This window comes from Limanda limanda, chromosome 3, assembly GCF_963576545.1.
Source record: "Limanda limanda chromosome 3, fLimLim1.1, whole genome shotgun sequence".
Taxonomy (NCBI): domain Eukaryota; kingdom Metazoa; phylum Chordata; class Actinopteri; order Pleuronectiformes; family Pleuronectidae; genus Limanda; species Limanda limanda.
In genome coordinates this window covers 11,498,356-11,520,478 of record NC_083638.1, presented here as the reverse complement: position 1 = coordinate 11,520,478, position 22,123 = coordinate 11,498,356, and the positions used below count along the sequence as shown (strand labels likewise).

Here is a 22,123-nt window from a genome sequence, read left to right as displayed (position 1 = left end):
AGGGGACGAGGAGCAGGACGAGCCCCTTGAAGCAACCCGGAAAACTTTGGTAGTTCAGCGGGAGGAACTAGCTTCAAGTGTCCGTGTCACCGCATCCACACCGGAGCTGAAGCCCCTGATACGAGGGGATGCTGGGGGTCGCAGGGATGACGGGCAGGTAATGTACGATCTCTTGGTTCCGCTCGGGAAGACGTAAACAACTTCCGGCCGATGGTCCGTTAGCTCCGGAGGCTAGCAAGCTAAAGCTAACGGTGTGCTAGCTTGTTAGCATTGGGGCACAGTTAGCTCACCGCTACCTCCATGCTGCTAGAAACCCGGTTTTTTAAGTACTTGGAAATATGTTAGTAACGATCTGTGTCTAGCTTCATAGCAAAAATCCAAGCGTTTGTTCACGGTTGATTTGTTATTGTTGCTTAATCAACATTAGCGTAACTGGACCTAACTGTTGGGTTAGCATGCTAGTTAGCTCTAACTTTAGGTAAAATTAAGTTTATATGAAAACGTTTTGCCCTCAGCAACCGTACGTGAACTTAATTAAAGTAAAGTAATTAAATACTAATGTCATAACTGGACTAACTTCATAATACGTTTGGTTGGGTTTGTTAAATTCAATATATAATGTTACTTTATACACATTTATGTTCAAGAGAAATAATAAACTGGTATAATGATAATAATGAAGTCAGTTGTCGCTCATGATTTAATTTGGTTAATATGCATTTAACTTAGGTAATAGGTAATTGGTGGGTTAGTTTGTGTGTCTCTGTGGGTGTAGTAGGGCTGCAACACTTTCCATGGTCAACTAATATAATTAGTAATAATAATCAGTTTGTAATATTTGTAGTATTTTACAATGTTAGCTGCAACTGGGTTTACAAGAGTCTTAATATAATCAAATAAATATTCTAAAATCTGCATAAATATTAAGATACAAAGATAATCATAGGAAATCATCCAATTTTGAAAGGTTTCCACCAGTTGTTTGGAACAAATATTTGCAGATAATCAATTCTCATTATAATTGGCAATCGATTTTCTCAATTTAGAGCGAGTGAATCAATTAAGTGTCATAGCTCTATTGTTTATATGTGTGTAAGGAGGAAAGGCTGCAGAGTCTCAGCTCGGCTCCAGTACCTCCACGTCTTGACCATATAAGGCAGTGACTGTGCTGTGAGTAAGTGTTGAGCAAGTTCCCCAAACTGATGCACACATCATTTGTATTCCCTCGCGCTGACAGCAGCTGAAACGAGCTCAGCTGCTCGTGTGGGAGTGACGTGTGAAATGATGAACACTGGTCCGGCCTCGCATCCCAGTTATTTGTCATCGGGGCTCTGGGGGAAGTAAATGCACTAATAGGTCTTTTCTTGTCTCTTGTAACAGCATTGCTAATGCCCTGGCCAACGCGGCCTGCGAGCGATGTAAGAGCGGCTTCGCTCCGACGGAGAAGATCGTCAACAGTAATGGGGAGCTGTACCACGAGCACTGCTTTGTGTGTGCCCAGTGCTTCCAGCAGTTTCCAGAGGGACTCTTCTATGAGGTAGTGCACTCAGATATCCTGCAGCCATCACCATAATTCATTTCACAATGATGAGCGGTAGTGAGAGTGGTAACGATTTTTCTGCTGCACTATATAGAGCATGTTGCCTGTGAATGTATCTTAACCTCCTTCTCCTCCCAGTTTGAAGGAAGAAAATACTGTGAACATGACTTCCAGATGCTCTTTGCTCCTTGCTGTCACCAGTGTGGTGAGTGTGACAGTTTCTCACAGTGTCATTTTAGCAGTGTCAAAAAATAGTCTGAATTCTCGGCCTTGAATATTATTGTTTTTAGTATTATTAAGCACTGTCTTAAATACATTAGGTAGGTCTTAATGTTAGTTTTCATTTAACTCTACTCCTGTCACACTGAAGTCCCATCACAGTCAGACTATGTGTAGATGTACTTTTGATTTTATTAAAATGGCGACTGGAGCCACACAGGAAAATACGACATTCCCACTTATGGAGAGAGAAGAAGCTTGTTTTGGCCTTTTTGGATTTGGCACAGATTAATATGACTGTGTTACCTTGTTTGGCATTGGCAGATATAAAACGATTAATACGGTGGCCTGCCAAACTTTCCGGTCGGTCCCTGATAAAGAGCATAGAGATGTACAGTATCTGGAGATATCGCAGACATTTCAGAACAAAGCACTTTATAACAATGCATTCACAGCACCTCCTCCTCTCTAAACCACTGCACCGGGGTGCTTATGTCTGTCTAAGAATCCCTGACCTTCATATTTTATTTGTGAGATCAGCTTCAAATGTGTCCTCACTGAACCTCAAGTATATTAACACTTTCACTTAGAACCTCTCACTTGCATTTAGATCACCCAAGATACCTTTTAGTGCCACGTAAGATTAGTTTAAATACAGCTCGAGGGTGGCCAGGGACAGACGCATGCTCTGATTAAATTAAATGGACAATTAAAACGCATTCACCATTCAAGTGTCACTTTGAGAACACTATAGAAAGCACTGCAGTGCATTGCAGTAACTGCAGGACTCCTATGTGATGGAGTGCACATTATTGACTTCTATACAGTAATAAAAGAAGAAAAGCTACTAGCTCAGGCAATATTGGAAAAGACAAACTTATACTTTCCTTAAGATGACCTCTCACTTGTGGTTTCCCTCAGGGGAGTTCATCATCGGTCGTGTCATTAAGGCCATGAACAATAGTTGGCACCCAGACTGCTTCTGCTGTGACATTTGCCAGGCGGTGCTTGCAGACGTGGGATTTGTCAAAAATGCTGGCAGGCAAGTATCCCATCTTATTACAGACTTAATATAAGACTGTGACAGCCTGTGGAAGATGTGGTTACGCACACAATGGGCCCGGTGACTCACTCACTGCTCCTTCCTTGCGAATATGTTGGAGTTTGGAGCAGCTGCAGACCACTAAACTTTATTCTCCTCTATTTCAGGCACCTCTGTCGCCCGTGCCATAACCGTGAGAAAGCTCGTGGGCTCGGCAAGTACATCTGCCAGAAGTGCCATTCTATCATAGAGGAGCAGCCACTGATCTTTAAGAATGATCCCTATCATCCGGACCACTTCAACTGCAACAACTGTGGGTCAGTCTTAACATTACACCTCATTGTTTTTTAACTGAAAACAGCAACTCGAGGGAATATCCACTCATCAGGGTCCAGATCTTCTCTGGAGTTTGCCTTTCACATATGAACAACGCATCTGGTCAGACATGTTCACAACAACACATAAATCTCCCAGAGCATTGAGGCAAGGAGTGGTGCAGCACGCAGGAGGCAAACAAATTTCGCTGTGAAGATCAAGATTATTTACAGTTCATCGACAATGGAGTCGGCCCGTATCACCAGAAGCTCTTGAATGTCTCTGTCTCTCCAAGTTGACACCTTTCGTCTGCGTCTTCATCATGTATGAGTAAAACTCATAATAGCGACTTCAAAGACAGTTTTCTTTGATTTATGTTTTACCTTTTCTCTGAACCCAGGAAGGAATTGACATCAGATGCCAGGGAACTAAAGGGAGAGCTTTACTGTTTGCCCTGCCACGACAAGATGGGTGTTCCAATCTGTGGTGCCTGCAGGAGACCCATTGAGGGGCGGGTTGTCAATGCTATGGGCAAGCAGTGGCATGTGGAGGTTTGTGAACAAGAACTCCGACTATTTATTAATAACACTGGGTACAGTGTTGCATTCCTGCATTTTCAGAGTCATGTTTATATGCTTATATTCCTGCTTGTTATTCTGAGGCCTACGCGTTTGTCCCTCCTAGAGAAAGCTTAAAGGCCACACTTGCATACCAATCATGTGTTCACGGTTTAGCATTTGTTTGGAAGAAATAAAGATAAGCATTGTAAGTTTATTTTTTTTCAGTAATTGGATTGCACAGAAAATTGAAAGTGTTACTCATCCAGACATAATCTTTGCATTCAGCTTCCAACTTGAGGTGTCCAGATTCCCAGAGTTGCACATAATGGGCCATTAAACACAGAAAGCTAATAGAATAATTAAGAATGATTAACAAAATGATGTGCTATTAATTCATGCAAAACTTAACAAGTGTCTCTGTGAAAACTGTTCTGCACATTGTCAGCTGGACGACAGGAAATGGGCTTTAGAGGGACTCCTGTCACATGAATAAAAGTGGACAAATGTCATAACGGACACCTTTTTACATTTCATATTATGTGCAATGATGCCTTGGCACAAAAGCAGAATAAGAATCTATTATGAGTTTCACATTTAGTTACCATTACTTATGCAAAGGAAAATGAATTCATTAAATAAACCACTTTAAAACCAAAAGACTGTAAATGAGCTAATTTGATTTGAGGCAGTCGGAGAGATGTGAGCGCTTGTAAAAAAGATTGTTTCTCCTGAGGCAGAGCACAGCAGAACAAATTGTGTGTTCGTCTGTCTGCCTGCAGGCTGCTGAATCTTAAACTGCTCAAAAAAACCCCAACACTATCAAAAGTATATAGAAGCCGGTTTCATTCTAAAAAACGGTCATTAGCTGGAATTAATTTTGCGACCAACTACTTCATGAACTTTTATTTAGCGGGCATTAGAAAGGTAGCATTGCTCACGTAGTGTGTTGGAAGTAGGAACCCCCCCCCTACCTGAGTCAGTTTCACATGCCTTCGTTAGGAGTTTCCCTTCTTGCCTTCAGCAACCTTTTGTTTTTGTCCACAGCATTTTGTGTGCGCCAAGTGCGAGAAACCTTTCCTTGGCCATCGCCACTATGAGAGAAAGGGGTTGGCGTACTGCGAGACTCATTATAACCAGGTAAGAAAGAGGCCCAGAGAAAATAATGGCTTCAAGGACATGACAGACATGATGATGCGGGTAAAGTCCCCGGAAAAAAAAGAGTACGCAACTAATAGGATCTTATCGCTTCACCAAATACATGTTGTGTTTGCTGGCTGAACCCCTAATCTCCTTGTTTTTCTATTAAGCTCTTCGGCGATGTGTGCTATCACTGCAACCGTGTGATTGAGGGCGATGGTGAGTATAAATATAATAAAGCTCGTATCTAGTACAGACTTTAATAGTAATGAAGACAGAATGTTGCTTGAAGATACCAACAGTTTTGGGATTCTTCTTCTTTCTCCTCCACAGTCGTGTCTGCCCTTAACAAGGCCTGGTGTGTCAGTTGTTTCTCCTGCTCCACCTGCAACATCAAACTCACTCTCAGGTAAGTGATGCTCATTAACTGCTTCTTTACTAGCATCTTGTGTATAATACTTACAGCTGATTCTCTCAGACCTGGTATTAACATCTGTCCTGAGAGATCACAACTGGTCAGTGTTAAGTTTGTATTCCTAAATGTGGCTCATGTGACCACTTGTGATCTGATCCAAACTCCTCACAACTGTCACTTGTGTTTTGGAAGACCAAATTATTTAGTTTGACCCAGTGTGAGTTTACAATTGTGTCCGATGACAATGTTTGTGGGTGTGTCTGTGTGTTGATGCGAGAGAGAAAGAGAGCAAGCAGAGTCAGGGTGGGCAGAATGAATCAATGAGTGCAACTATGAAGAAAGATTTTAGCAATTTGTGGTGATTGGCTAAAAATAAACAAACGTATGGACACACAAAAGGTTTAATTTAGGTGATGAAAGACGTCAGCTGAGTTGGAGGTCGGTCTTATGTGGCTCAGGTCGAATTTGCGTTCACAAAGCAAAAGTAATGTGGCCCCATGTGTCCTCGACCACCTCTGAATGTTGTCTGAATGATCCAATCTCACGACACATTGAGAACTGTGCTTAGCACCGGCCACTTGTGACCGCACTGATCAGAACTGATGTTAAAACCAGGTCCGAACAGAGTCCCAGTTCTATGTAACACTGCCACTTTCCGTGTCCTGACCTAACACCTGGCTCCTACAACTCCTCCCTCTTTGACTCCTCTCCCTTTCCTGCCCCGACCCATTTCCTCCAATTTCTCTTCTTTCATGCTTCACTTGCTGCGTCTACGGTAATTCAGAGATAAGTTTGTTGAAATTGACCTGAGGCCAGTGTGCAAGCACTGCTATGAGCGCATGCCCGAGGAGCTGAAACGCCGCCTGGCTCGACGTGAGCGTGATGCCAAAGACCGCAAGAAAAAACCTGCTGTGTGTCTGTGAAGTTATTATTCTTTACGATTCGCCACTCTCTCCGTTGGTTGGTGTTATCTCTGCCTTCTTCTTTTTATGTGCTGCTCCTTCTTTACTCCCATGACAGTACTGCATCATATCATTCTATATTTTCTTAGGTCAAACCAGGACTCGTTTTTGTTTTATAAGTATAAATCTCGGAACTATAGCTGTATATTAGACACAAGTTTTTCCCGATTGCTGCTTATGAGAAGCTTAAGCTTCCATCAAGACTTTTTAAATATGAGATAAGCAATTGCTACATTGCAGTAAAGGGCAAAGCTATAATAAGGATAATTTCAATGGATCCCATTATAAGTCAAGATGATAAGATGGTGAATTACCTACTAAAAGTATGGCTTTAATTATAATATAATTCAAAGTGAGGAGATGATGACATTGAATAAATTCTAACCTGCTGTGGTAATAATATTTAGATACAGAACTATGCAGGTGGGGGGCAGATCTGGAAAGGTTAATGTATGCCAGAGACAAGTCATTAAATCAATATTTTGCATTTACATGGTGTGTTGTTTTTCCTTTGCAGAAATAAGTTTGTTGAGTTTGACATGAAGCCTGTCTGTAAAAAGTGCTACGAGAAGTTTCCTCTGGAGCTGAAGAAAAGGCTCAAGAAGCTTGCAGAGTCGTTGGGACGCAAGTGAGGCAGACGACCTTGAAAGTAGGGTGACTATATTCCTGCTGTGCCTGTGGTAATAAAATACCTGCTGCCTTACAACACGAGAGCCTGGCATTACACTAGTATATCAATATGAAACATGTAAATCAGGGATCCATTCAAAAATATGTAAATATAAAAATACACCATTGTGGTCAATGTGCAGACACGTTAGCAGATGTTTTTTTCGTCCTGTTTTTAATTTTTTTTTATACATTCCTAAACTAAATTGTCCACATATTGTTTCTTCTCCTGTCCAAGAAAAGTGACTTTAATTAACTGCATTTTCTCTGTCTAAAACTTCTTATTGAATTTGAAGCTTGTATTGCAATTACCTTGAATATATGAACTGTGTCTTAAAATGCAAATACTCATGCCTTAGTGTAGAATCTGATTTAGATAAAGTATCGACTGAAAGAAGAGGTTTACTCGACTTTTCACCACAACCACTGTGGTCTTTAGGGTATTTTAATGTCTCTTCCCCCTGATATTGAAATTAAATAATGTTGCAAGAAAACAATCAAAATTAAGTGTCAATTAATCCACACCTGGATATATATACATATGTATATTAAACATAAGTCAGAAGTTTCTATGCAATGATTTCAACTGTTTGCTTCTTGCCACTTATCATTCTGTTGTGAAAGATAAATAATTCCTCGGTACTTATTTTATCCAAATAACTAGTCTATGGTTGTTAATTCGTCCAATCGTCCCATAATCTTAATATTTACAAAGAGAGCATTGGGAGAAAATAAGAGATAAGGAAACAAAATAATCTTTTAAAGTGACCTGTTGTTTGGACTGTATGCTTAGTGTGATGTTATTGCTTGTACTGTGAATGCCTGGAGTTTGCCACTGTTATATTTAGCCAAATTTCTGCAGGAAAACGGTTCAAAGCTAAACAGAAAAAATGTACCTTCTGCTTATTAATTAACATGTGAACGCTTTGATGGTAAAATATCATGAATGAGTCGGCACATTGTTTGCAGACAGGAAAATGGGCTTTAAAAAAGTGACCTACAACAAAAATGTGTAGATGAGCATTTTTTTATTAAGTTTTGCATATTTCACATGTCAGAGTTTACATTTTAAATTTTGCATGAAATGGAGAATTACAATTCATTGCAGGAAATATACAGTGTTAGGTTTTCTGTTGAATGATCAATAAACGTTGCCTGAAACCATCACAATGGATTTCAGTTGTTGAAAGAACCAAATAAATTGTGTCTGTGTCCTTTCAGGCTTGGAAAATGAAGCCTCCTGTGACACTGAATCATGGTGATGACCACGTCCTCAACTTTCTCCCACTTTAATTAAGGTTGTTAAAACTTTTGGCAAGTGTTTATGAGCACACGAACATCAAGCACCTACAACCTCTTTTCAGATTGCACAGTAAAGTTACAGTACATATAGAATGAAAACCATAAAAGTTTTAAAACAAGAATAAAAGACATAAAAACTTCCCTTGTGTGGGAGTTTTTTGCATGAGCGAGCCTCTTTTTCATCCTCACAGTGAACTACATCATTCTGTGAATTGTTAATGGACTAAAAAAGATTTACTTCCAAGTATGGAAGTCATAAAATATTGTAATTTTACACTTAAACAGAACTTAAGTGGTTAAGCAAGAGTCTGGGTTTCATCTCATAAAGAGCTGACAGCTTCACAGCTTAAATTCCACATCCCTTTCTGTTTGCTAGATATTCTTCTCACAAAGACGTAAAACTAAAACAAGAAAAAGTAAACAGTATCTCATAAAAGGCTTTTTTCACATCAGACATTTTGATATGTCACAGTATTCATAGTTTTACTCCCAAAATAAACAACAGCTCCATTCTATCCAAATGTCACAATAAGCCATAACAGTGTGACAGTGACTGAATATGAGCAATACCAAGAGCTAACAAATGAAATCTAAATGCAATTTATTGAGTCATCAAGGCTCAGTAGCTCATCGTGCTCCTGTTGAGAACACAGGGAGGGATGAGGGGAAATCACTCCATGGGTTTCAGGCGGGGTGTGCATGTAGACAGTTTGACAAAGTTGGTAAGATGCAGTCATTAGCAGATTAAGAAGTTAAGCAAAGTGATGCTGAATATATTTTAGGGAGGGGGGCAGCTAGGACAGTGATCCTCTTCCCGTGTGCAAATTTGGCATCTTGGGCTTTGTGTTGCCCAAGATCATTGTGAATGACAATGAAAGAAATACAATTAAGCTGGAGCAGAATGACAATGGGTCCAGTCGGATCAACTTGCGGCACTGACACAGGCCTTTTTCCACACATCATAGTCAGAGTAGCAGTATTCCCTGGCCTACTCCTAGTCTTTATGCTATTCTAATATACAATATTTACCTGCCTGCTATAGCTTCACATTTAGCACTGAAACAATAGACTGAGACATGAGAGCGCTCAAGATCTTCTCATCTAACCTTGGCAAGAATCAGATATTTCCAAGAACGTTGCACTAAACCTTTAATCATTTATTTGTAACACTGAAACATTTAGCAAACATGTATGTTGATGATATTTGTCCCTAATGGTTCACATGCAGATCGTGATTTTATGTACATCTAACTTACTTCCTACCTCTAGCTGCTAACCAGACTGGCAGTGGACGAGTAATGATGTTGCTTATGTGCTTTGAATCTCAGGAGCTGGTTTTGAGGTTGAGGAGGGGTAGGCAGCAGGTTCTTGTTCTGAGCTCGGAGATGTGATAATGAACCCAGGAAGTGCAGTCTGAAGGTCGCCCATTCTCCATAGGTCATGTCTAGGAGGTCTTTGAGGTCGTCAATGTTACCAAAGAGCAGAGCCATACCATTGAGCCCGTTGCTCTCCACTTTATCAATATACTTGCTAGGGTATTTCATCCTCTCCAACTAGGGAAAGAAAAGACATTGAAATGATTGTAAGTGTACTTCCTGTTACAAAATGAAATTAATGAATTAAGAAATCACTTTCTGTTGCATCTGATTTTGATTTGCAGTATCACGAGAGGTGACAAAACACATTACTCTGAATAAATAACAAGTCATAGTAAAATAGTTCTATTTGATGTTAGTGGAGAAGTCTGCTGTTGTTATTGTGCTGATTTCAAATAAACTATTCATGCAGGGGGGGATACACAGGGAACTACGCAGGTATCTAATATTTTGTAACCTCTTTAAGTGTATTACTGCGGAACTGTATTGAGTTAACAGCTGTTCCGGTGACTTTTAGCGTGAAGCAATCTCTGGAAGCTCTATTCATATGCCACTAAGGTTAGTGCAAAAACAGACTTCTCTGTTTTTAGCAGTGGGTGACTATTCAATTTTACAGGGAGAAATTGAGACATTGAGAAGCAGCAGCCACGTTGAGCTGTTCGATGAAGAGCTGCAGGCGACGGGCGGCATGACTCCAACCTGCTCGTCTGAGTAAGCTCTACAGCTGTGTAGAGAAATGCTCATGGCTCGATGGGAAAAGGTTGATTATTGACTGACTTCTTCGTCAAAACATGACTTTGTTTGGCACAGCAGTTGTTTTCCTGTTGTATTTCTGAATTAAATCTGCTCAAACTACCCAGGACTGAAATCATGCCGATTGTAACTTTTAAAAAAAGTGTCTTACCTCTTTGCATACACCCTCTGTATCCATATTGATAATAGTTGTGATTGGTAGAGGAGCCAGGTCCCTCATCCAACCAGAATCCTTCAGCCTGGACGTCCCTCTCATCTGAGCCAGCTCCTTCCTGATGGTGTGATCCAGGTTCACCGTCACCTCTTCAAATGTCTTCAGGTCCTTTACGGTGAACTGGAAATCTACCGTGAGAAACCTTTCAAACATCTCAGGATCTCCGTCCTGCTCGAGGAGCTCCTCGATCTGTGCACTCATCACGTAGAGCTCTGCCTTGGACTCTCTGAAGACTTCCCACAGGGTTTTTGTGGCGTCCACGCTCTTACCATCAATAGCTGCTCTCTGCTCAGCATCTTCCGCGCACTGGATGATCCAGCTGAGTCGGCAGGGCCACTGATTGGCTAAGACCACCCATGCTGCCACGTCCTCTGGTTCAGGAAGCTGTTTTTTCAAGGCTATCATGATGATCACGGTCACGCGAATGGAGTTGATCACCCTCCTCATGGACATGGCATCATCTGACATGTACTGGTCTAAATTTCCTTTATTGCTGGTCAGGATGCTCATCACCAGTGTCTCTACTTCCTCTTCATTTACATCCAATTCTGCTGTAGTTCTATCGGTTAGTGACTTCGACTGCTCCAGTGGAATAAGTACTTCTGTTACATCTGAGCAAGATTTGTTTCTGGGCTCCCCTGTTCTATGATTATCTTTCTCCGCGCTCATGTCCTCAGGGATTTTTGAATTACCAGTGAGGCTGTAATATAAACTGTGCTTTGACTCATCGCACAGTGGTGGGATAGTGAAGGCCAGAGTAACTATGCGGTTCAACAATGCATGAGCTCTGTCCTCTTCGCTGAAGCAGTCGTCTGCAAAGTTCACTTTCTGCACAAGAATATCTGGGTCCACTGCCAGAATAGAAATAAACGGACTCTCCTCGTCTGAAAGAAGAATGTTGATGGCTTCCAGAACTGCCACAATTTTCTTTGGCGCGCAGCGGTCCAGATTGGTGATCTTCAGCACCACTCGAATCCTTCTCCCCTCACACAACTCCACAAACTGGATGAAGCGACACAGGAACCATATTTCCTTTCTCACCTCATTCATGAAACCAAGTTGGCTGCTCACCCGCTTGGTGTCCATACCCTTGTTAGTGTTCTTTTCCTGGTTGACAATGAGGTTCTTAACCATTTGAAAGGTGAATTTGACTGCAGTTGCTGCTGGGACTCCCAACGAAGCAATGATCAGGCCCTCTAGCATATTCACCGAACCTTTTGCTTTATTCGCCTCCTCATCTGGCTCATCTGGTTTGGGAAGGCCAAATGTCAAAAGGAATATCAGGATGATGACTGGTACCACAAGAATGACCAGAACCAAACACCACAAAGGGCAGCAGCAGATCTTCTTGGACCTCCAGTTGTTCGTACCATTCTCCACAATCTACAAGATTTTGTACAAACAAAACAGAATGAGAAGCAGGTTACACACCACAGGCATGGCTTTAGCAAAGGAGATGGCAATGCTGATTGGTTTGTTGGTAGTTCACTGATTTAAATATCTTGACAATTATTTGTTTGCCATGAAGTTTTTATACAAACCAGATACCCAGACAAAAAATCCGAATGAATTTGTTGATCCCTGACTTTACCTCAGTCAAAATAAGCTGTTTAAATTGCGAGATAAAAAAATTAAATGATATTTCATGATATATCATTCCTGATATATGGTGAATTGTACCTGTGTTTTTCCGACTTTTCATCTGGGACCATCAATAAGGGAAAATTTTCCTTTCTCCAAAATATGGCTTCTATGTCCAGGAATATGAGAAGTCTGCCGCAGAGATTTAATCTACCCATCCGTCTTAAATCTCTGTTGCATCAACAAGCCACATGTGTGAAACTTTAACAGTTATGTACCTAACTCAACAGATCTAGTTGTCATAGGTTACAGCATTTTCCTTTATGACCAATGGCCAAATAGCCATTAACCTTGACTTCGCTTCTTTGGTACCAATAACTCCACCTAAGTAGGCTACTTTGTGAGCATATCAGCATGCTGATGTTAGCACTTGGCTGTGACTGTAGATTCTGTCTTTGGTCGCAGAATAAAAAGGTAAGATGATTGACAAACCTTCTTCTTGTATTCGTCCTCTTCATCATGTTGACACACACGGTAGAGTGCAAGCTGTAATCTCCCAAAGTTTATCTGCATGGCCTGAAACAGTCGTATGGCTAGCCCGGCCCAAAGCAGGTCACTGCCTGCGAAATGCCAGGCACTGAAATCTACATAAACGAACCGGATGTCTTGGAGCTGCTGGTTGGTCTTGGTCCAAACAGGCCTGTAGAAGAGCATTCGGCCAATGAGTCCAAAGAAGCTTGTGAGTGACTGTTTAGCCGAGCGAGGTTTTCCTTTGTGTTCATTCTCGATCTTCACCGCCTCCTCGTCCATGAACACTGAGGGAAAACATATGTGCATGTTGGCATAAAAGATATGAATCAAGGCAGATAAATCTCACAACATGTTAAAGGACATGTTGTGAGGCTTGTCACTAAAACCATAATCTGCTTCGGGGAAAACATCAGCCTGACTCCTCTGCAGAAATACAAAGTTATTAGAAATAAAGAAAAATGATTATGATGTGACCATCAAGTCTGTTCCAACATCTGGAATATTTTCTGCCAAGGTTTAAAAAGAAATCGTTACAGCAACCCTGTAGTGTTAAACCTTCGGGGGAACAAATAGACAACCTTAAACTTTTCTCTTTGAGCTCGGTGCTGCAGCTGCACATGTTCCATTCAGCCTGTTCAATGTCATGTACGCCACATATGAAATAAAACCTTTTATGTTGGAATCCTCAGATAGTCGAATGTACAAGGTGACTACGTGTTCTGATGTCTCTGAATATGTGAGTTTTTATAGGCTATGTGAAGGATGTTTTGACCTCAATCCTTGTTTTTTTGTTGGTTGGTTTGATTGTCAACAGGATGTAAAAACTACTGAATGGATATGTGACCACCTAGGTAGAAATGGTGAATGAGCCACGAAAGAACCCATTAGATGTAGCTTTGGGGCTGATCCAGGAATTTTTCATCACTTTCATTAACATTGCGTTTTTTATTGGTTTTTGATTGTCGATTGTGAATATATGAATCATCCAGCACATGAAAGGACAACATGCTGGGATGCATACGGTCAGCGGGGATGGGCAAAAATACATCAAAATGTATTTTGATACAAAATACCCCTCAAATAAATGTATCAAAATAAAATACAAAATACTGGTGCCACAAAATGTAACAAAATACAATACATGTATTTTGTATTTAAAATATAGAAAATACTTTTTCTGGATTTTCCGTTTTCTCACAATTTGGTATAGCAGAGGATTCAGGTTTGGGCTATATAATGTACACAAAGCTCTGGTGAACCCCAAAAAAGGAAGAACAGTCACAGAATGTCAGTGACAATTGATTGATTATGTATATATACAGTACTGCGCAAAAGTTTTAGGCAGGTGTGAAAAAATGCTGTAAACTAAGAATGCTTTGAAAAGTGTTAACAGTTTAATTTCATCAAATATCAAAATGCACAGTGAGCAGCAAAAGAAAAATCTAAATCAAATCAATACTTGGTGTTACTACCCTTTGCCTTCAAACCAGCATTAATTCTTATAGGTGCACTTGCACAAAGTTAGGGATTTTGTAGGATTATAGTTAGGTGTATGAGCAACCAATTATACCAAACAGGTGCTAATGATCATCAATTTCACATGTAGGTTGAAACATAAAGTCATTAACTGAAACAGAAACAGCTGTGTAGGAGGCTTCAAACTGGGTGAGGAACAAACTCTGCTTCCAATGTGAGGTTGTGAAAGACAGTTTGATGTCACAGGTCATACACCATGGCAAGACTGAGCACAGCAACAAGACACAAGGTAGTTATACTGCATCAGCAAGGTCTCTCCCAGACAAAGATTTCAAAGCAGACTGGGGTTTCCAGATGTGCTGTTCAAGCTCTTTTGAAGAAGCACAATGAAACGGGCAACGTTGAGGATCATAGACGCAGTGGTCGGCCAAGGAAACTTAGTGCAGCAGATGAAAAATACATCAAGCTTATTTCCCTTCGAAATCGGAAGATGTCAAGCAGTGCCATCAGCTCAGAACTGGCAGAGACAAGTGGGACCCATGTACACCCATCTACTGTCCGGAGAAGTCTGATCAGAAGTGGTCTTACAATTTTTTTCGATTGCTTAAGCACGATTTTCAAAACAGGGCCCGGTGTTTCAAAACACTAAACACAATTGGCACAACCACACACCCAATCACCAGAACACCTCAGATCCTTTGCAAAATGAAACACTCTTTTAAAAACTATACACTAATTTGTCAAAAACATATTTTGTTACCATATGAAACACACACGTTTCATATGACTTAATTCTGTTTGAACCAGTTACACACTGCTGCTGCTAACCTAAAACACTTTTAGCAATTCCAGTTCTCAGTGAATAGAGTCCTGTAAGTGAAGTACACAGAGAAAGTGCAAATAGACAATATATTCACAAAACTCTACACAACACCGATGCTGCAGACTCATGAAAATAGAATTTATTTCTCTCCATATACCCAAATCAGTCAACATTGAGAATCAAAACAAAACATGTCCCAGTTTTCATGCTATACAGGAGTGTGCATAACACTGTAAGCTCAGCAAATATCAGACAAGCAGAAAATTCAGTACCCCTCATTGAAACCTGGAATGAGGACTACCTGAGCCTGGGGCCGGAGATCGTAAACCCCCCACCCCCATGCAGAGAAAAACTCTTTGATTGGGTTTAGAAACGGAGAGTATGCTGGAAAGTATAGTGCTGTAAACTGTGGATGGTGTTGAAACCAGTTCTGGACCAGAGCAGAGAGGTGGAATGACACATTTACCAAGATGCCAGTGTATTGCATCTGGTGCCCGTGGTTTACTGCTGTGACGATGTTGTGCAATCGCTCCAAAAATGTGAGAATGTGAGGTGTGTTGTAAGGGCCCCTACTGGCGTGACGGAGGAGGACCCCATTCTGTGTAATGGCAGCGCAAAGGGTGATGTTACCCCCACGTTGCCCTGGGACACTGATTATAGCCCCGTGGCCAATGATATTTCTGCCTCTCCTACTTGCTTATGTTAGGTTGAACCCTGCCTCATGTGTATATGAATTCATGCAGGATTTCCTCAGCATCCATCTGTAAAACTCTCCGAAATACAGTGAAAGACAAGATTGTGTAGTTCAGCATAGGTCTGGTATACAGTACATTGGATTCCCCCTCTCACCTTCACTCTTCTTCTTTTTTGAGCACAAGCTCCAGTTTGGTTGAAGACAGGTGAACTCAGATGCTGCATTTGTATAGTGTTTAAACCTGATTGGTGTGTCTACAATTAAGCAATCATGTGTTTGCACACCTGATGGCTGTGTTTAACCAATTGGCTCATGGGGTGGTCATTTGACAGTCAGTGCTTAGGAATTGCAAGGAAGTGACATCTTCATATACTTCTGTGTCTAATGTGTACAAGTGTGTTTAGTGTTTTGCAAATCACTGTGTGTATTGTTTTGCAAAAAGTGTGAAGCTGACATTGTGCTTATAGTGGTGCAGATCTGGGCTCATGTTATGCTCCTTGAGTGTAAGGTTTTGATAATTGTGTAATACTTTTGATTTTAGGGTTTAAGCAACCGAAAAAAACAGTAATGGAAGAGTTGCAGCCAAAAAGCCTCCAACATGGAAACAAGGCCAAGCGACTCAACTATGCACCAAAACATAGGAACTGGGGTGCAGACAAATGGCAGCAGGTGCTCTGGACTGATGAGTGAAAAGTTAAAGTTGACTCCAGATCAAAAGAGTTGACGCATCAACACTGAAAGAAACTAAATATGTTAAAATAAAACTGATCTTTCTCGTTATCTCTCAACAAAGTTACGTTTCATTGCTGTTTATTTGTTTGTCAGCTGAAGTATCCGAAAACTTCTAAAGTTATCACTGGGAATTTTGTTTAGGGGCGGGGCAGGACTTATAGAATAAATAGTGAGGGTATATAATATATAATGATTCAGGAGCTATTGTGACACGTTTTACCACGGTCTGGTTAACTGAGGAAATGTTGGTGTCAGAGGAATGAGTGTCTGCAGGCAGCAGTGAAGCATGGTGGAGGTTCCTTGCAAGTTTGGGGCTGCATTTCTGCAAATGGAGTTGGAGATTTGGTCAGGGTTAATTATATCCTCAATGCTGAGAAATAAAGGCAGATACTTATCCATCATTCAATACCATCAGGAAGGCGTGTGATTGGCACCAAATTTATTCTGCAGCAGGACAACGACCCCAAACATACAGCCAATGTCATTAAGAACTATCTTCAGCGTAAAGAAGAACAAGAAGTCCTGGGTGTGATGGTATGGCCCCCACAGAGCCCTGATCTCAACATCATCGAGTCTGTCTGGGATTACATGAAGAGACAGAAGGATTTGAGGAAGCCTACATCCACAGAACATCTGTGGTTAGTTCTCCAAGATGTTTGGAACAACCTACCAGCCGAGTTCCTTCAAAAACTGTGTGCAAGTCTACCTAGACGAATTGATGCTGTTTTGAAGGCAAAGGGTGGTCACACCAAATATTGATTTGATTTAGATTTCTCTTCTGTTCATTCACTGCATTTTGTTAATTGATGCATACTCGTGAACTGTTTTCTGATTCGCACAGAAAGTATTTTGAGTATATTAAATACAAAATTACTCCACTCTAAAGTATTTTGTTACAAATAACGTTCGATTTTTTATCGGCCCTATCAAATACAAATTACAAAATACTCAAAGTTATTGAAATATGTATTTCAAATACAAGTAATATAAATACTGCCCATCTCTGACGGTCAGACACACGGTTCACCCACCTTCCATTTGCCCGAGGATCATGTTGATTCGATTCTGACATGAAGAGTAGAGTCCCACGGTTGCAGGCGATGAAACCTTCGTCAGGGTCTTGGACAGGGCGTACGCAAAAATATCATCTGCAAGATCAGGAGAGAGAAAAACAGCATGGTGTCCTTTTAAAATGTTCTCATATATTTAACCGAAGCCTTCATTCAGAGCAAACTCCTTCCTCAATAACCTCCTCAGTGAGCTTAAGCTGAGAAAATGTTTGGCACACCTGTTCGATATGGGGCGTCAAACACGAGTGCACATTAAACCTGAGAAAACAGGATCTCCAGTAGAGACGCTCGCAGGATTAATTATTACAGACAATGTTCCTGATGAAGTGAAAACGTGTTTTTCCCCAGTTTAGCATAATCATAGCACAGCGACGGCGCAGGTACATGACAGGTGTTCATTCAACCATTAATAAGGGGAACATTTGCACGAGTGAATATGTTCTCAGCTTAAACTTTGCATGGGCATTCAAATTTTCACAAAGCAGGAGTGGAGCTTATTCTGTGTTCTAAATATACACTTTTCTGTATAGTATTAACTTCCAAGGCTGCAATTTAGTCATTCAGTCTGTCAGTGTCTGTTTACTTTGCCTCTCCAATAATCTTCATGTCATTTCAGATCCTGCCACTCCCTTCTCCCTGCAGTGAACTCAGCCCTCTCCATTGATTCCCCTCACCCACCTGTGCATCTGCCTCCCATCCTCTCTTCACCAGCCCACCCCCACCAGAGGCCTGTACTACGAAGTGCTATTGCAACTTCAAGTTTAGTTGTGGTTTCTTGTTCCTACAAAGCTGAATCACTTCTTGCAGCACACTTAAGGTCACTGCCAGGTCAGAGTCAGTCAACAGCCGAATGGCCAATCAGATCACTGGAAAACCAGAGTCAACATTACAGGATCTCAACAGGGACAAAAGACTGAACCACAAAGAAAAATAAAGAGCAGAATAAATAAACAGATCAGTGAAATTGTTTTTTATTTTTGTTCCAGACATCCAATCTGTCCACTTTGTTTCTAAACAATGAGACATTATTTATAAAGACAGTTTCATCACACTAAATAAATACATAACTAACAAAGACTTCTTGATTTTCAAAGTTCTCACTGACAGTGTTGACACTTTTACTCCTATTTCATCGCTTTTTCTGTCAGTTTGTCTGATGTGTCTTAACAGCTGCATCTTTCTTCTTTCAGCCTCCTTTCTGTCTGCATCCTGCCAGGTTTTGACCCCCTGCACATGTGTTGACTTTCACCTTTTGTCCTGTTCGCCTGCTGTTGTTGTTGCTGCCTGCCTGTTGCTAAATTCTCTCTCCGAGTTGTATACTCGAATCGAGCGTCTTTCTTTTCGTATCAAACGTATCTCGACTGTGATATCAGTTTCAGTTATTATTGAATTCACCATGTGCATTCAGTTATTAAGCTGGGGAAAGACTGGGGGGAAAAACAGTGTATCATCGAAAATGACACTGTGTGGTGTCATCCAACCTTTGTTTTTGAACAGCAATGTAATGTGGGCTAAAACTAAATGTAATACAGCCCATAGGAGCCTGTGGCAACTGTAATGAGACTCCAATCAGCTGTGCGTGTATATGTTTGTGTGTGTGTGTGATTGTGAGTGTGTGTGTGTGTGTGTGTGTGTGTGTGTGTGTGTGTGTGTGTGTGTGTGTGTGTGTGTGTGTGTGTGTGTGTGTGTGTGTATGATTGAAGTAACAACAAATGAAGACGTTGATTAACCAGTCTGACAACTAGGAGCACCGAGTTAATATGCCCCTATGTGCAGCATTGAAGTTAATACAGAGATAATGATGATAGCACTACAAAAAATATTGAGCTAAACCGACCAAAGTATCAGAGTCTGGAGCCACTTCTAATCACTGTGTGCCCAATTTCGATTCCTAGAGTGTTCACAGGGCGTCTGATAGCATTGCACAGAGAATGTGAAAGGGAAAACAGAGCCCGTCGGAGGAGGCTGGAGAAAGCTGAGTCACAGAGGTGTCATTACCTGCAGATCACTCACCTTTTGTTGGATTATACATGATGACTGGCTGGTGGGACGTGCAGCTTTCACAGAAAAGACTCTTTGACCTGAGGAGAATGAGGAGCAGCAGAGATCTCAGCTCAGGAAGTGCAGTGGAGAGCTGTGTGTGTGTGTGTGTGTCTCTGCGGGTTTGTGTAGTCACAGCTCACAGGTCCCTCCTCACTTTCCTGGCTCTATGTGAGGAAATCGAAATCACCAAATGGGACAAACTGTGTACTTGTGTTGGTTTTTAAACAAACGATTATGAGGAGATCACAAAAAAAGTTTTTTAAGCAACAGAAACTTTGTGAGCCGTCTTACATCAAAACTAAAGTTCAATTCGTCCGCCAAGGGGATAATGTTTGATTGTACTTTGGACTGTTTTATTGTAATAAAGATGACATAGCAACAACTTAATGAATTTGGTGGAAAAATGGTGTGCTGGTCAAGGAAGACCCCAATAAATCTTGGTAAAGATCCGGAATTGGTTTTTACACTTTCTTTAATATTGGGTTTTTCCATTTTCCCAGTGAATCATTCATGGTTCTTCATGAAAAAAAATAAGAAGTCTGGCACATTCAGGGGACTGGCATCTATGAGTCTGCAACTTTTGTAGTAGATTGATGGAGGTTAGTGTTTAATCCTACTTTCTGAGCTAACGGCCAAGGTTCCTTCTTCAGTAAATGAACATTTCCACTCGTTACTTTTGCGATTTGTGCACCTAAGGCTGTGAAATGAATATTGTTGAGGAATGTCTGATGTGCCAGTTTGGGAATCTGTTACCGCTGACTGAGGAGAAGATTGTTTTTGATGGAAAATGCATCACGTTTTTATGCTCATAATTTTCTTGAGAAAACAGTTCAACGGAAATCCAGTCTTTTCTTTTCATGATCATGTGTAGCTGATCAATACAAGTGAATAATTTCTGTATTGACACAGTTGGAGTGAATCTCTGCTTGTTCACACTGCAGTCATTTCTAACAGGAGCTTTTTGTATTCAGGTTGCACATCCGGCAAATATGCAGAGTTGGTTTTAATTAAAGGGCATATTTAAAGAAATGCTAATATTAGCCTTATCGAGCGCAGCAGTGCTCTTAACTTGTTCAGCAGCAAACGACGTGACAACATTAGTGTTTTTTATGGAAACGCTATGGGGTCTCTGTGCTTTTACCAGGCTCATCCTGTCCGTGGATGATTTTTGGACACTTACAGGTCATGTCTCTCTCCCTTACTCCGTACACAGCCTTGTTTTGTATCACCACTGTGACTAGCTGCTGTTCCTCAATGTGATATGTGTCCTTTTAGCTGCCAGAGCCGATAGCTGATTTTCAAAGGTGAGGCTAGGGGGTGAGTCACATACAAATTTACCAGTAAAATAAAATTTCATGGGCTTCCAGCCAGCTGCTTTATTTCTAAATGGTGAAAATGTGAAATACCATGACACGTACATCCAATGTGTCCGTGCGAATCATGGACTGTTAGAAATTATGTAAAAGACTGTTTATATATGAAGATGGATACATGAACATTTGTAAACAATGTAAACAGATTTTTGTCTTTGACAGATGGATGGATACACGTTTAGACCTCATCACTCACCTGAAATAACCAAATATCAATCACAGTGCATCAGAAATTAATCGACATATTGTTCATAATGCTGTAATGCTATGTTTCCCTGTTTTGACCTAAATCTAGTTTTTATTATTGTTTTGGAAGATGCTTGCTTGAATGCCTGTCACCCATTTAGCGTTTATATTCTTTTATTAAGTGTTTCACAAGCACCATGAACGGCTATAGAAAGAGGTGTTGTACCAAACTCCTCTGCAGCCTAATGGAAACCAACACAAGTGCAATGAAGGTCCTTCAAAGTGCTGACATTACAAAGACAGAAGTTCACAACCCCATGGTGATTGACAGGCGTTTAAATGAATTGTTTTATGATTACTGACCGACATTAATGTGCACGGAAAAGCCAACAGTTTTGCTGTGTCAGTGATTACCTTGCAGAACAAGTTTCACTCCCCTGCTTTGTGCTCTTGCCTGCACATGCCTAACAGTTCCCTCGACAGCCTGAAAGACCAAAGAGGAACATGAGTTACTCACAGACTTTTAAATTAGGTTTATGTTACTTTGATTGCACCACCTATGATCAGCGTACATAAAATAACTGTAATCTGCATCTTTGAAACTTGTGTAAAACTTGTGTAAATATGTTTAAAGCTCCAATATAGTAATTCTGATATGTTTAATGTGTTACTGATGAAACAAGCTTACCTGCTTGTGCTCTGAACGTCACTCCTGAGCTCTACTGTGACTAATCTTCAATGATTAGGAATCCAGAAGACACACAGTCACATGTAGCAGCAGCAGATAAGGTGTGGCAAACCTTAGACCACCGAGACGTCAGAGCTGTAAAACTTTACAACGTTGATAAGAGAGAAAAGCAACAGGGTATGTGTGGAGCTCCAGGAAGTGAGGTCACATCCCAGATCAAGCTGTAGATTTCTCTACTCTCCTCCATACTCCAGCTCCCAGTCTTCTCTCTGTTCACACAATCCGACTGAAGTGGGTAGCTCCTGAAAGCATTACGAGGCAGAAGAATTTCCTTTCTTGCAAAAGCTCCTGGTATTAACCGTCCACTGTTTTCAAAAATGGAACAAATGAGAGACTTCACGTTGAAGGCTTGGGTCTGCATG

At 40.9% G+C, this 22,123-nt stretch overlaps 2 protein-coding genes across 3 annotated transcripts; one reads left to right on the top strand and one right to left on the bottom strand.

The window, feature by feature from the left end:
- LOC132998606 (LIM and senescent cell antigen-like-containing domain protein 1) lies at positions 1–8,054 on the top strand. 2 transcript variants are annotated; one of them, XM_061068332.1, is made up of 10 exons: positions 1–157; positions 1,381–1,537; positions 1,679–1,745; positions 2,681–2,801; positions 2,969–3,118; positions 3,517–3,667; positions 4,721–4,813; positions 4,984–5,032; positions 5,147–5,222; positions 6,708–8,054. In XM_061068332.1, the coding sequence occupies exons 1-10, from the start codon at positions 129–131 to the stop codon at positions 6,820–6,822; spliced, it is 1,008 nt and encodes a 335-aa protein (XP_060924315.1). In that variant the 5' UTR covers positions 1–128; the 3' UTR covers positions 6,823–8,054. The 2 variants fall into 2 exon arrangements, with proteins under 2 accessions (XP_060924315.1, XP_060924316.1); XM_061068333.1 differs by lacking the exon at positions 6,708–8,054 and adding an exon at positions 6,013–6,701.
- A 1,372-nt stretch (positions 8,055–9,426) lies between these two features.
- nkpd1 (NTPase, KAP family P-loop domain containing 1) lies at positions 9,427–19,443 on the bottom strand. The gene is made up of 5 exons (XM_061067528.1): positions 19,425–19,443; positions 17,373–17,489; positions 12,578–12,900; positions 10,442–11,887; positions 9,427–9,714 (listed from the first exon to the last, which is right to left on the bottom strand). The coding sequence occupies exons 1-5, from the start codon at positions 19,441–19,443 to the stop codon at positions 9,427–9,429; spliced, it is 2,193 nt and encodes a 730-aa protein (XP_060923511.1).
- Between the last annotated feature and the right edge of the window lie 2,680 nt (positions 19,444–22,123).